Source organism: Thunnus albacares, chromosome 24, assembly GCF_914725855.1.
Source record: "Thunnus albacares chromosome 24, fThuAlb1.1, whole genome shotgun sequence".
In the NCBI taxonomy this organism is placed as follows: Eukaryota; Metazoa; Chordata; class Actinopteri; order Scombriformes; family Scombridae; genus Thunnus; species Thunnus albacares.
Window position 1 is genome coordinate 3764914 of NC_058129.1, and position 16213 is coordinate 3781126.

A 16213-nucleotide genomic window follows, 5' to 3' on the forward strand; every position below is an offset into this window, starting at 1 on the left:
CAGCATATATGTGTAAATACTGTATGTGAGCGGTATTTCATATACATTGTATGTGTTCTTTATGATGTTCATAAAGGCACTAGGAGATGTGAAATTGCAGATCTATCAAATCAAATTGTGGATAAAATAATAATTGCAACATAGCCTCTGCTTTCATTGCTTGTCTTTAAAACAGGGATTGGCACATCTGTCATTTCACTTTGTCACATTTGAGGTGTTTCACAAAACTTAACTACACGCCCACAAGCTTTTGCATTGTTTAAACATGTTTTCAGAAGCATTGCGACATTTTTATCCTCATTCCTGCCAATAAATTTTATCATAAACCTACAGCACAATCAGACAGTCAGTTCCATCCACACACCAGTATTGGCATGTCACTGTGTTTAGGAAGTGTGTGCCTCCCACCACAGATGTTTGGTTGAGTTGAGCCATGAAACACGAGAGAGCTCAACAGGAAGTTGTGGAGTCCTCTGATCCCTTCAACACCAAGCATAGTGTTCACTACTCACATGCTCCTACACCTGCTTCCCATATTACCTAATTCACTGTTGAATTTACACTACATTTCTTCTAAATTTTTACTGAAGGGTGAAACAGGTGTGGCTCCTGTAATCATCCTTAGAGTTGTGGATTCTCACCTTGTAACTTCTGATAGATTTCTCTCACACCCGACTGACTTTGACAGAAATCATACATGATCTGTGAGCATTTCACATTTTTGCAGAGTTTATTTCTTCCAGTTTAATACAGCAGACCACTGATAGATGAAGTTAGACTATGATATTCCTGATAATGTGAAGCTGAAAGTGAAAATTTGCTTGTAAATGCTCAAAATATACTGAATTAAAATCTGATTCTGGGGAGATTTAATATACCCCAAACCATAGATCAGTGCAAGGGATCTGGTACTCTTAGAATACAACAGCAACCAGCAATACATACAGCAAGTACATACTGATTTGTGGTGATTAATCTGCTGAAACTGTGTTTTTTTCCCCTATAATTTATCTTATGTTCCTCTTAATTGTGTTTTTGTATGTTTAAGGTACTTACATACCTTATGTAAAGCACTTCCCTGTACTTCTGTTTGAAAGTTGCAATACAAATTAACCTTTAACTCTCCTTGTCATTGTCTCACATGAAATTATAGACAGAACTTTTTTTTTTTTTTTTTTTTTTAATATATATATATATATATATATATATATATATATATATATATATATATATATATATATATATATATATATATATATATATATATATATATATATATATATATATATATATATGTATATGACCTTAGTAAAAGTCTCAAAAGTACCATCTAGTGGTAAGTTGAGGTCATGCAGGACAGACAAACGTTTCCTAAAATGAAAAAGCTTTAGAAACATGTCACCTGGATCTCCAGTTCGGTCATTTTGAATTTAAAATATTTATAAATACTTTTGAAGTCAACCTGCACTATCCTAAAGTCACTGATACGATTTTAACACCAACAACACCGTAAGGAAATATCACTTAAGATACTTCAGTGATAAAATGAAATAATCGGAAAGTGGAGACTCTACAGACGTAAATGCAATTATTTTCAATTTAAGAATTTCAGAAGTAGTGTGCATTGATTTTTCAGCATCTTAGATTAAATGATCATTATTTTCTTGAGTGACATATTTTTTAAATCTGTGTTATTATTCTAAAATCTTCGAGGTTCCCTTGTCATTTGAGGGTGTGTTTAATTTACGAGGAGTACTTAAAAGCAGCGATAGGCGGGTCTATCCTTCTCTTCTCCTCGGTCATTGGTTATCTGCGTAATCAGTTCAGGCACTTCCGACAGCTTTCGGCCGCTCGGATATGATGTAGCAACTGTTCAGCAGACTTATCGGAAGTTAGAGGTGTAACAGTGCCAATTACACTCGAAACATATTAAACTTGTGACAGTTTGCTTTATTTCTCCACATGGCTTATCCAGGATACGGCGGGGTGAGTAAATGAAACGTAACCGTGATTTGGCGGTGATAAACGAGCTACGTTAGCTAGCGGGAAGGCTAGCCTGGGGCTCTTGTTTCAGTGCATTTCCGATAATTTGTTACACGATGTTCTCTCACAGTACCCTACTGTACATACTTACCTGTAACAAGCTACGTATCCATATACTTATAATACATATCCATATATATTTATTTAGTCAAAATAAGTGACTTTTCCCTGTTTGAGTTGTAAGTTAGGAGCCATACTTGCACTCAGAGTTGATGAGAAATGGACTTAAACTCAGAAAAATGTCTTCCGGTATTAAAAAATCCTTAACATCCAGGAATGCTAAGCAGATATAGTCACATTTAGCCTACTAGTAGGTAGTAAACTGTGTACGTGAAAGGAAGCTTCACCTACAATGTGGGATTAAATGCAACTGAACTGCCTGGAATGCTCATAAAAAGCTTTTTATAAGGCTTTACAGTGTATCTTAAACTGCAACAGATAAATGCTTGGCTGCACAGACCCTGGAACTTTTCCAGTAGCTGCCCACAAAACCAGTTAAGGATTTTCAGTAGAAATCTCTCTGGGCCTGCTGGTAACATCTAAAACTAATGAGTAATGGTCTTAAACTATAACTGATGAGTTAAAGATGTTTTAGTAGAAAGTAAGCTCTAGAAGCTTTGTATAAAGAAGCTATAAGTAACTTTTAGCAAAGGCCATGTGATCATTTAATGCTGATTACATTGACTCCTATGTGTTGTAAAATAAGAACTACAATTATGCCTACCCACAATGACCTCCCTCAAACACTGAATTAGCCAAGATGTCCCTTTAAAAAAAAAAAACAGCTTTATTGAAATAAGTATAGAACAAGTTTTCAGCACGGTGTGTATACAGCTTGAGTCTACAATCACACACACGCCAGGGGGACTAAAGGTTGCAGTAAAATAAATAAATGGTTAAATAAATATCTTGTAAAGCTTACAGCACTTATTTAACCCCCCTGTTGTGTTCGAAAGTAAATATATATATACTTGATATTTTATGTAGACTACATTTCACTTACAATGTATAAATTGTTTTTGGTTAAAACAGTCACAATTTATCTGTTTTATTTCTTATGCTGAACAGAACAGGCAAATAAGACCATGAGATGATCTGACAGACAAAATAATTCCCAAAATAACTTGTTTATATTTCCTTATACATTACATTGAGAAATTATTGTTACATCTGTTGTGTTATGGGTCAAAATTGATCACATGTGCCTCCCTATGAAGAAGGAGAAAAGTCCATTTAATTTCCAAAAACAACAGCTGGGGAACAGGAGATGTGTATGTGTGTGTGTGTGTGTTAGTGTGTCCCATGGATGTATAATAAGAGCTGGATACCAGACCAAAACTGGCGCCCATTCAGTCCAATAAGAATTGCTCAGCTGGTGCATGCACCCATTGACTGCATATAAGTATGGATGGCATGTATCCACTTCATGCCACTATGCAAAAGTGACGCCAAAATATCTCCTTTCTGGGAGCTTCCATCTTGCTTGTGTGATGTCATTTGGGCCAGAGTCTCTGCATTAGAGGGATAACAGCCCGCGGGACACGCCCCCTCAGCCACTTCGCCGCCTGACGGAGGTTTTATAGCAGCTGTCACAGCTGTCAATCATGACATCAGACCCACTTTTTATATCATCAAATAACTAATTAAAAACAAACTTGTAAGAAAAATGAGTACTTGGACAAACATCAGCTTGATAAGAACTACCTGAAATGACAGACACCATCTTTGGGAAAAATTTATTTGACGTGTACTTTGATTTTTTTAGTTTGGATCATATCCCATCCGCTAACATGGAGGGGGCGGGACTTATGACCTATACTGCAGCCAGTCAACAGCAGGCGATCACTTTTGGGGAGCTGTCATGACGTCCATCTTTATATACAGTCAATGCATACGCCACAAAAAAGTTTCTAGCTTCTGGGTTTGCTTCCGCGTTGTGTGGCCCACTGAATATGCGCAGTAGTGTTTCCCCCGCTGGCTCAGCTCATGAGTTCCCGCTCAGTCCATGGAGTTCACATTGTGATGACCTCACAGATTTTTAAATCGCTTTTCTCGGCTCGAGGAAAGTTTTACAAATATAAAACCTCCATGGATCAAAAATTCACGATAGAAAGAGTCATAATTGACCTTGTTTGCAGTTCAAGGTGTCCTGTCAACAGCTTTACAGACATCTCTTTTACAACGGTGGTCTATGGGGAGTGTGTGAGGGTATGCGTGCTTGTGTGTGTGTGTGTGTGTCTGTCTGTCATAGGCTACTTTCAGTGACAAATTTCAGACTAAAGACCAGTTAACTTGGGACAAAAGCTGTGTCCCCAATTGGGGAAAAAACTGAAGCATTTTAAAGGATATCTCTTTGACTTTGTTAGTCAAAAAACCTGACGCAGTAATAGTCAAACTCTTTCCAAACAAATATCTCCAACTACAACAATTTTCTCAACAGTGGTGATTGTCATTAACCTTAAAACCTTCTAAAAAGCTAAATAATACCTGAGGGGACAGTATCAAAGACAACTGAGAAACCCTTTGGTGAAACAAGGATTCCATAGTGTTGAATAAATTCAACATTGTTATAGAGTCAACCGTGTTGGTTGTATAACACTTGAGCCTTAAGTGTCTGAAGGTGACAAGGTCAGGGCTGCATCACACCACAGCTTCCTGCACACCATGTAATGATGAAGACTACACAACATTCACTGTATTCCCCTACAGCTTAAATTAGTTAAAGAATGATACAGTAACAATTTGAAGTAAGGAACATCTGTGGTGCTCCTACATAATGTTGTTGCTGGCAACTGTATATATTTAGAATCATTGTAATTAGTAATTTCTCTACAAATTGATTGTATTCGTACTGAATCCTCTATCATGTTGTATATGAGTGTGGTTATTGAGACAGATCTTATGTACTTTATCAACTTGTCAGAATACATTTCCAAAACATAAAGAGTGTGTATCCGCTGCCTCTGCTGGTCAATCCTAACTGACTTAGGAGAGCTCTCTTAATTTGTTTTGGAGCTGACATCAATATTTATGCATTTCACAAGAGAACAACCACACAGTTCTTAGAATTTTGACACACTTGAGCGACTTAGTAAACACCAACCCCGGTCTCCTTTCTCATCTGTTTCCTTTCTCAGTATGGGGCCGCGATGCCAGGCATGCCAGCTCAGGGGATGCCACCCCAAGGAATGCCAGGAGGGCCAATGGGAGGCCCCATGCCCGGGCACATGGGTGGGCCGATGGGAGGCGCACCACCCCAGGGAGGATATGCCCCCTATGGAGGCGGCTATCCAGGCACATACGGAGCCCCACCCCCGGCTGCCAACGATCCAATGTGGGGTTACTTTACAGCCATAGCTGGCCAGGTAAGAGTGTGGAAAGTCAGCTCAGTGCGTAGACGGTGGAGAGGTATTTGGGCTTTGTCTTGACTTGATTCTGCTCTGCTTGTGTGTCAGATGCTGGCAAATGCTGCACTGATGCCTGTATAATGCGTATAACAGAACATCAGTGTTTCCCCTACCATTGCCTCGGAGTGGCAGCCCGCCCCGCCAAAGGAACCCCCCCGCCCCACCTGAAAGAAACAAAACAAAACATGTTTATGTTATTTACCTAACCTATGTGCACTCACATACATTAATACGAACAACCGCCTTACTGCGCGCGTACATAACAACGCTGTTTTTTCCACAGCGCCTTAACCAAATGAACGGAACAAAACTGGCCATGCAAGTTTCTCTTGTCTGTTTGTCTGTCTGTCTCCGCCTCGGTGCGTTTCACTGAGGGTGGGGCTCAGCTCCACCACACACACACACACACACACACACACACACACACACACACACACACACACACACACACACCACAGTGGAAACAGTGAACCAGGTGAAGATTTACTAAGTTGATGACATCTACACTTGTTACTGCAAGTGCAATAAAAACTTTACAAGTAAAAAGCCAATAGGAGTTATTTATCAAACCACCTGCTGAACAAGCATAAACATGTAGGAAGGTGATATTTTCATCTGCTTCGCCAACAGCGTCCCAGTTTACAACAGCACGCTAGTTTGAAGTAGCAGCTAATTGTTATGAACAAGCTAAAACCAAACCTCTCTATATGTAGCAGAGCTGCTTATCTTAGTTTGCCACAAATGTTAAAATTATGCAAATTCTTGTAAACTTAGCTACAGGCTGAGATAGCAGCCCCCCCCCAACCTGAGGGAGAAGAACAGAGGACAGGATGATGTCTGTGCTCTTCATTCTTTCTAAACTTCACTCAGTATTTTGATATCAGGAATATTATTTATTTTACTGACCCTATAGATTTGTTTCCAGTGAGATATTATTGAGTGTATATATAGATTTTACTGTTGTAAACTTTACTGTTGCTGCTCTAGACCACGCTCTAAACAATAGTTTGTCATATTTAAAAGATAAATCTATTCAAATCTTCTTTTTTTAAAATAATAATTAAAAAAAACAAGTCTTTAGTAAGATAAACATAAAATCCTAACGATGCTCGTCCCTACAGCTGCTTAGTGGCTTCATGATAAGGATGAGAAAATCACAGTTCCCTTCATTAAAGCCTGCTTTTACCAATGTTACGTTGTGATTATTGTTTTTATGATGCACAGTGCGATCACTCACAGAAATGGAAAGGATAACTCGAGGACATAGCACTAACTTACATCAGTGAGCGTATTCGTTTCACTTTTCTTCTCGCTTGTGTGAATGCACGGTGTGAAAAACTACAACGCTAGCAGTTTCGAGGGGCCTACCACCCCCACCACCCCCCGCCTGAAAAAAAAATACCAGGGGAAACACTGAACATACAGTAGATGCTGTAGTGGTTATTGTGGCGTTATATGTGCTGCATGCATTCTGCAGAGCATAACAATTTTCCTCTTGTTGACAAAAAGCTGCCAGACTTACAGTAAACACATAATTTCAGACTTAACCGTAGAGCTGCCTGGAACTTGTGTTCTTTCTTTCTTGCTGTTGTTCCTGTTTTCACCCAGCGTAGTGTATACAGTACTTAGTGTACACAAAGTTTCACCGCTCTCATCACTTCACACTTGACCAACAGGCCAGCCTCCACACAACTTTCTTTATTCTTTTGAAAGTCACATATGACTGATTACCACTTCCTGCTTTGTGCAGGACGGTGAAATTGATGCAGAGGAGCTCCAGAAGTGTCTGACTCAGTCTGGTTTCACTGGAAGCTACACCCGTAAGTTCACCGACCTCCCTTCCATAGAACTGACATCTGACCACACCTGTCCAACACATGACTAATCTCACAGTGTTTAGTTACTGTAAGTGTGATTCAGCCACAGTGAAAGCATATAAACAGTCGGAGCCATATTCACATAAGTGTCTTATCTTATCTTAAATATTCATCAACACACAGGAGCACCAGGAAAAGATCAAAATGAAATAGATAGAATTCATGAATTATATACTTTATACGCTGTGTCACAGATTTCACACATGAAATCAAATCAAATATTGATGAGTCACGTATATTGCATTCCATATATCAAACAGAATCTGATATTTTTCACGGTTGACTGAGCAAATCTTCATCCTTCATCCTCATTTTACAAACTGTATAGCATCAGTTCGACCTGGTAATCCAGACATGGCCATGAAATGAGCTTTATTTATGTGTTGCAGTTAGTAATGTTGAACAGAGTGGGTTTGAAGAGCTGATGTCAGAGATAATTGCATATTTCCAGTGTCTCAGTGGTGGGAAGTTGTGCAAACTGTTATCTTTGGTGTTATTGGAAATTCTTTTATGAGTTAATGAGCTATTTGTATTCTTATTAACTAGACCTCCATCAGTCTTAACGCTAGGACTGTCACACTGTTTATTTTTAGTAGTTTATTTTTAGGAGTTTTCTCTGAACTCAGCCAGTCAGAAGTAACTTGTAGTGTTAGGATGCTTGTTAATACGCCCCCTGATCAAGAACAACTTCTACTCAGGAACTGAGAGATGTCACGTACTATCTTTCAAAATCAGTTGATCAAACTCTTGTTAACTTCCCCTCTGGGAATCCCTGGTCTGTCATGTTTTGTAGATGTGATCATTATATCTGTGCAACTCTACAGCTATCAGTGATGACAAGGGCTGCAACTAACAGTTATTACTCCATCAATCCCTTTGTCTATAACATGTCAGGAAATTAGTGGTATATAAGTTCCCAGATTCAAATGTTACATCTGAACAGCAGTCCAAAATCCAAAGATATCACGTTTACAATCATGTATGACAAAGAACAGCATTCAGTAATCACACTTGAGAAGCTAAAAGCAGCAAATATTTTGGCGTTTCCGGTTAGAAAATGACTAAAATGATTAATTGATTGTCAAAATAGTTTCTGAATAATTTTCTGTCAATCTGGTGAGTTTAATGAATCCTTATTAACTCACTTGCTATTAAAATATGCTTTTGATGTGTGATGATGCATTCCCTGCAGCAGCTGACTGAACTCAAAAATTCCTTATAATTTCTCTCAGATGAGGAGCTACTTTTCAGCTTTGTGAATTACTCTAAGCGCCTCTAAGAGTTTTAACGTTAGGATTGAAACACCTCTTATTTTTAGGGGTTCCCCCAAACTCAGCCGGTTAGGAGCTACTTCAAGTCCAGGATGTTTTGTGAATGCAGCAACTACTACTACTGAGGAACTGAGAGAAGTCAGGCTTTATGTTTCAATATTGGTTTAAAAAAACATCTCTTGTTGACTCTCCCTCGGGGGGAATCTTTGACTCCACTTGACCTCGTTTTCAGTGATATTACAATACTCTTGTAGTAGACCCACCCTGTGAGGGCAGAGCGACTGACGACATGGACTCTGGCATGTTAAGTGGTTGCAAGAACCAGCAGGAATCAGTTGATAATTGACAGACTTTATTTTAAACCAGTCTGACTCTTAAAAACACTTTATTGCTATCAGTTTGAAGACACCGACAGTCGGTCCAAAAGGGTGGACTTTCTCCTCTCATCAAGTCGTCCAGACGCTCTGGACTCTGTCTGAACATAACCTGACCTTGATGACTGAGAATCTTGTCCAAATTCACCCCTTATCTACTATGTTGTGCACTATAGTTACCCTCAACCATTTTATTTGATTGTCTGAGTGTGAAAGTTGGTGGAATAATCTCCTTTTTAACTCAGCCAGGTAGGAACTACTTTTAGTTAAAGGGTGTTTTGTGAATATGGCTCCAGATATGGCAGCAGGTTGTGCAGCTACTACTCTTTGGTCCACATTTGGATCACAGATCGCAGCTTTTTAAATGACTAAAAGTATAAAGTAAGAGTAAGAGTGCCATTGATTAATTCTTATCATGTTTTATTACCTTTTACAGCCTTCAGCCTGGACACGTGCAGGATCATGATCGCAATGCTTGATGTATCCTTTTGTGTACCTGCGGTGAGGTGGGAACAAGCTTCCCTCCGTCAGTCAGAGCTGAAAATGAGACTCTGTAGCAACAATGTGTCTGTCACCATTCCCTATTCTCACCTTTCCATCCATTCATACTGAAATAAGTGTTGGAAGATGTGTACAGCAGGTGTGGTTCAACCTTCAACCAGGTTTAACCAGCTGTTCTTTTATAACACGAACGGCCTCCAGACATTCTCCGTGTGCCAGCAGTTATTAAACCTTCACCACGCTGTCTCCAGAGGGATTTTACAGGCAAGATGGGTTTCAATGAGTTCAAGGATCTGTTCACGGCTCTGAACGGCTGGAAGCAGAACTTTATGATGTTTGACCAGGACAGGAGCGGGACCGTTGAACCTCACGAGATGAGTCAGGCAATCAACGCTATGGGTGAGAGTTTGAACAGTTTAACATGATTGATCTTTAATAGCCGGTGATCACACGTCTAATGGCTATTGGAATGTTTCATTATTAAACTTAATTAGATCTAATAGAACTCATTCAGGCTTTAATCTGTGCTGATGGGTGTCATCAGTCTCTGACTTTATCATCCTTTTACTGTCACACTCTCCACTCCTCATATCATCTACTGTTCAACAGATGAAAACATTACACTTTAGTTTCACACACGTTACTGTACATACTCTATGTTCTAATAGGACATTACATATGCCATATTCATATTTGATTATATATTTCTCTAGATTTACAGTATGGTTATAGGAGGAGGTCTTAGTTTCTTTTGCACTTTGGTCAGTTCATTTGAATTAAAGCTTTTACTGGCGTGTTGAAGGTGCACATTTTATGCACAAAATGTGTTTTTTGTTGCATAAAATTGACTCTGTGGAATGTGCTATTGTTCCACAAAAATCTATTTTTCAAACTTCAAACAAAATGCACTTTTGTTACAGTAGAAAGGCACTTTCTATGCATCTTCCAGTAACATTCAGCTGAATCAGGTGCAGGTCAGGTCAGGGACAGCAAATTTCATATGAGAAAAGACTGATTGATTTGCAGCCTCACAAAAAGCTTTTTTTTTTTTTTTGACTGTGATGAAGTGTCAAAACATTGGCCTGTTTGCACTATTAAAGGCTGCAAATCAATCAAGTGTGCTCTGAACCTTTGTTATACTTGGTGTGGTTTTATAGCCTGACCAATTCTGGATTTTCAAGGCCAATATCGATGCTTGAGTTTAAAACGGCCAACAATATTGGCCATACATTGTTGGAAAAAGTGTAGCATATACATTTATTTCTGACATTCAAATGTTAAGAGTCTCAATAGACAGGACAGCAGTGTGAAGCTTGTTTGCTGTGCATGATGGGAAACGTTAGGTCCCACCTGCTCATGACATACTGTAGTGTGCTGATGTGATTTAATGTGAGCTGAGATGTAGCAAACACATATAAATGGGGGGAAAAAAGAGAAGTCTGACATATTTTTCCCACAACAACAGGCTACCGTGTCAGTCCTCAGGCTCTGAATGCAATCATCAAGCGCTACAACAAAGCTGGAAGAATCTACTTTGATGACTACGTGGCCTGCTGCGTCAAACTGCGAGCTCTCACAGGTACCAAACACGAAACCACATAGGAATGATCTGACGCATTCAGTGAACAGCCACTCGTGTGCACATGCTTTTAATATGGACCGACACTGAGATTGTGCACGGTTTCATTCCACCCGCGTAAGCGCTGTGACATTCTGCTCGGCTCGGTGCACAAAAAGGTGTAAGATAAGTTCTTTTTATTGAATCTGTGACTCCTCTGAGCCGTGATTGTTTACTCCTTCATATTACAGACAACTTCAGGCGGAGAGACACCATGCAGCAGGGATCTGTCACCTTCCAATATGATGATGTAAGTCCATCTCTCACAGTTCAAAGAGTTCACTCCTTCAAGATTTATTGGCCTAAATCAAAGCGTGAGGGACTGTATGTAAATGATTTCATCGGGGAGGGGGAATTTTTCACTTTTTAAAAGAGCAAGAGCCTTCTCAGCTTTATTAAAACTTTCTTTAAAACCTTCTCTTGAACTTTCACATTTAATATCTGAAATAAATCCAGCAAAAAGAAATATTACATTTAATCTAACACTTTCTATGACTCCCCTCTGCCCCCAAATTCATTTCCATACAGTCCCTAACTCCACCTGATTGAAAGCAGATAGTTTTGCTCAGTTTCTCTCTGAAGCTGAACAGACTTTTTAACTCCTTTCCTTGATATAATTAGCCGTACAGTTGTCTCAGCGTGGCAGACACTAGCACGCTGTGTCATTCAGAATAATGACATCCTATGATATTATTTCAAGCCGTTTCATTTTGCTGCAGTCGGAGTTTGGCTGCGTGCGAGCAGGCATTACTGCAGCTTTAAAAGGTGTTTCCTGTTGAGGTCCTGTGGTTAATTTACTAAAATAACCTTGTGGTCTCTGTGTCTCTCCACCCCCTCTCCCCCTCCTCTCTCTCCCCTCCTCCTATTAACAGTTTATCCTGTGCACAATGGCCATCTAAAGTGCTGCTGTCTGTCCCGCACCACAAGGTCAGAGCGCGTAATGAACCAATCAGTGGTGAATTGTGGACTACTGGCTCACAGGAACGCAGAGGGAGGCCAGTATATTTGACTGAGTGGCCCGACAGCCACAATAGGACCGTGCCCATCGCTTGTAACGCTTGCTGTAATGCTTTAGTCTTGTATGTCACACAGGGATGTGCTGAAGATGTATCAGGTGTACACACACACATATATATATACACAGTATATATCCACAGTAGAGGGGAAAATACTACATTTCAGGGTCTTTAAAGCTCTTATGTATAGGATTTGAACATTTTCCAACTTTCAAAGAGACAACACATGGGGGCTTTAAAGATGGAAGATTTAAGAGTTTCATTGGAACAATCTAGTGATTAACATACCAGATGTCTTTAAATAGCTTGAATATTATGCTTTGGGTCTCTCATTTTAGAAAGTGAACCGCTACTATAAAGATGTTCTGACGTGAGACACCTTCTGTGCCATTATAATCTCTGAATGTATGATCTATATATTAAAACCACTGATATAACTCGATACTAATGTAAAAAAAAATAATGCTTAAAAGCATGGTGAGTCATGATTTACATGTTACAGCATTGAGAGATTACATGATGTTGATTTGACTTTTACACTGAACTTCAGACAGTTTTTTTTTGTTTTTTTTTGATAGCAAGTGCATTTTCTCATGTGCATTATTTGTTGTAATGATATTTTCTGTGCAGGACAGAATGTGCACCTATGTTTTATAAAAAATGTATAACAACGCCTTAGATTCTAGATATGCATATTAGCTTGATGTTTAACTTGATAACAAGCTTAGCCAAAGTGACTGTGAGCTGATGTAAAATTCAGTCTGTTACTAATAATACTGAACTATAAAAGTATTATCATATAGCAGCAGTATGTTCATATGCCTGAGAACTTGCAGCTATGTAAACTTTTTTTCCATTTTCTCCATGTTTCAGTACACACACAACAACCAGGTTTTTCCATTTGTAAAGACCGCAGTGAAGTCAATCTCTGCACATGACCAATGTTGTAGGAAAGATCATATTTTGTTACTCACAATAAACACTTTTTAATCAGTATGCATTCTGTTTATTAATTTATACAATTGCGCATTTTTTTTCCCAGTATATTTACACAATATAATTCATTTCTTTAAATATAGTTAAGAACAGAAACATTCAAATTAGCTGTTTAAGTGTTGCATTGTATAAAATACAGTGGCAAACATTTAAAAAATGCATAAAAACAATTGTGAACAGCACTAGATTTAAAAAGTGACATTTATATCCAGTACAGCAAGTTTTTCTAATCTCTGTGCAAAAGTTTGCAAATCCAATGAAAGTTCAGAAGACAACTCTTCAGGCGGTCGGACATGTTTTTAGGCTTTAGCAACTTTTGTTCTACATCTGTGCTCGAGAAAGAAAGCGTATCAAAGAAAACACCCCGCGTTCTGCCCGCAAACATTTGTATTGTCCTGGAAAAGTAAAGATTTCTCTTTTTCTCATCATCTTAATCCTGCATTTAACTTATATTTCCCCCCGTTATCTCCCGACTCCTCAGATCTCCTACAAGTCTAGGAAACGAATGAGCTTCTTCATCTTGACGTCTGATGAGATTTCATCATTTCGCTCGCATCTTGCAAACCCTTTCGTCAGTTTTCTGCATGTCATCAGCAGGGGTTAGGAAGATTTCCAGTGAAGGAATCGAAATGAAAAGCAAGACTTTTAAACAACAGTAGTGTTGGGTTTTTTACTCGCCTGCCTCAGCTCGGGAATCGGAGGGAAAAGTCTATGCAGAAATGAGATGAAAATCAATGTGCAATATCGATTCAAGACAAACTATTTAAACAGCATACAGTAAATGCAACATCCGGCTTAAAATGTTGCCTGTCACTTAAGTCTCGCTTGCTACATTGAGAGGCTATGCATTCTTCCCATCAGCAGGACACACCACTCTTAACATCAGGGGTTCTTACAAACACAGGTAAATAAAGGACATAGAAAAATAATGGCAAATTAAATATTTTTTTTGTTTTAGAAAAATATCACCGTTATTCTAAATCTCTGGATGAGTTATGTGCTGGATCTTGCGTGTCGATACATGTCACACACAGTTGATTGAGACCTTTTTTTTTTTTATTTTATTTTTTTTATATATATGTCAAGTGCAGTCTCCATGCAATACATGAGCTCGTGTTCCGATTCGTGTAGTTAGAAAACTAAGATGACTAATTGGTTTTTTTCGTCATGCAGTTCACCCCTTTTAAAAAAGTTTGAAATGGTTCGGTACATTTACATCTGCGACGGTGGAGAAGCGTTGGATGAACTTCAGGGTTCATGTCGTTTGTAAAGGCTAGAGCAGGCTAATAAAGCTAAGGCTATTGAAGGCTGAGCTGTCCTCAACCCAAAACATGAGCTTTCTTTTTTTTTTTTCCTTTTTTTTTAACTTTTTCTGATGATGCTTTGTTAGTGATGCTTTTTAAATTTATGAAATTGTACTTTTCAAGAAGATAATGGAAGACCGAAAAAAGCATGCGTACACAACGGAACTGAACCGAAAACCATCATGTGGGATAGTCAAAGAGTTCCCTCCGGATATGAAGAGGATCCAGGATGTTGCTTCCTGTCCCCACAACCATGCTTATGTAATATTGATATGATGCAGGTTGTGGTTTCATGTTTTTAAAATCTACTAAATCCACCTTTTTAAACCACGATCTGTCGTGTTGAAATGTTCTGCTCGTGAAGGTTGAAATTCACAAGCAGATCTCAACACTGAGTTTGATATTTGCAAACTCAAAGCTGTTGACAGTTAATCTATTTTTTTTTTTCCATTCAGGTTGTATAAAATGATTTCCAGAGCGTATTAAACTCTATAAATATACCAAGATTCAGTATTTCCTGTACTGGTTCATCATTATTGCTCTCAAAGAGTGTCAAAAGTCTTGTGCTATGGGATGTCCACGCAGCCTCTTACACACATTATTACACTGTGTCCTGTATTTTGAGTTGAAGTGGTTTTGTTGTGGCAATGTGGTGTACAGTAGGCACGCTAAATATACAGACAGGTATCCGTGTGAGTTTACAGCTGCTAAAAAAAGAAAACACACTGCGTCGATTGTTTCGGAGCTGCGGCTGGAAAGGATGAACTTCAGAGCCTTGTGGAGAAGTGAGATATAGAAATGCCTCGGAAAAGAGTTTCAAGTAGCTTTGTCCCTGTGAAGAGGGGGAGGGTCATAGAAAAGGAGACTTGATAGCTACAGTCGTCTGTAAGCATGCCAAGATCACACCTGATTGCCTGGTGAGTCGCAGTGTGTGTGAGGAACATGCAACAGAAAAGAAATCATGAAAAAAAAAAAAAATAATACATGCATATCTCTTTTTAGAAAAAGCACATGAGGTGCCTTGTGTTGCTGGCAGTGTTCTATTTGAAATATGTACACAGTAGATGATGACTTTACATATGTTAATAATATAGTGTATAAATACCTCTGTATAAATGGACTTTATACATCTAAATCAGATAGTTGGAAGGGTTGGGGCTGGGAGATTTTCCGAAAAGGAATGGAAGAAAGTCTACAGTTTGTTTTTTTTTTTTCCTTTGCATATTCAGTCTCTTTCTTAGACCCTGAGTCAAGCTTGAGAGAAGACCTTCAGTCAACGTCGAAGGGTTTTGGGGAGGCCTACTTTCCTGGAAGCCCCGGGTCAGAAACCGGCCTGTGGAGTCCCAACATTCCTGAGCTGCTGGGGACTTCAGGTAGCGAGGCTTGCCGGCCTGACGGGAACCTCGGCGGCTGTTGGTGGTGTTGGTGTTGCTCTACAGAGTCCGCGTTGTTCTGTGTGTGTTTCTGCTCTGTGTCTGTTTCGCTCTCGAGCAGTCCGGCGAAGTTCCCATCTGGAAGAGTCTCTGTGCGGAGGAGGACTGGGGAGGTGTCTTTGGATTTGTTCGGAGCCTTTTCTGGACCAGGGCTCTGAGGAAGAGAGAGGATGGTGGGCGACTGTGAACCGTTTGGCATAGAAGTTAAGACGGCTATATTTGGCTACCATAGAAACGTCTGTTGAGACGTAACCAGGTGAATGAGTACATGTGTGGTTTAACTGAAGACTTTGCTGACACAGAAAACATTTACAGTATTTTATAATTGCTTTGGCTCAGTTTAAAAGTGCACTTTGACATAAAGAGCCAACCT

General features: G+C 39.2%; 2 protein-coding genes across 5 annotated transcripts in view; one reads left to right on the top strand and one right to left on the bottom strand.

Annotated features, from left to right (window-relative positions):
* Positions 1-1824: 1824 nt before the first annotated feature.
* On the top strand, positions 1825-13103 carry gca (grancalcin). Its single transcript, XM_044344882.1, has 8 exons — positions 1825-1986; positions 5181-5408; positions 7201-7270; positions 9409-9452; positions 9725-9872; positions 10939-11052; positions 11283-11341; positions 11964-13103. Exons 1-8 carry the CDS (start codon positions 1963-1965, stop codon positions 11988-11990), a joined length of 714 nt encoding a protein of 237 aa, XP_044200817.1. The 5' UTR covers positions 1825-1962; the 3' UTR covers positions 11991-13103.
* kcnh7 (potassium channel, voltage gated eag related subfamily H, member 7) overlaps positions 12639-16213 on the bottom strand; it is a 70402-nt gene continuing 66827 nt past the window's right edge. For all 4 annotated transcript variants that reach the window (XM_044344881.1, XM_044344880.1, XM_044344879.1 and 1 more), the window contains one exon: positions 12639-15994. In XM_044344881.1, the coding sequence (XP_044200816.1) occupies positions 15707-15994 (288 nt within the window). In that variant the 3' untranslated portion in view covers positions 12639-15706. The remainder of the gene's footprint in view (positions 15995-16213) is intronic.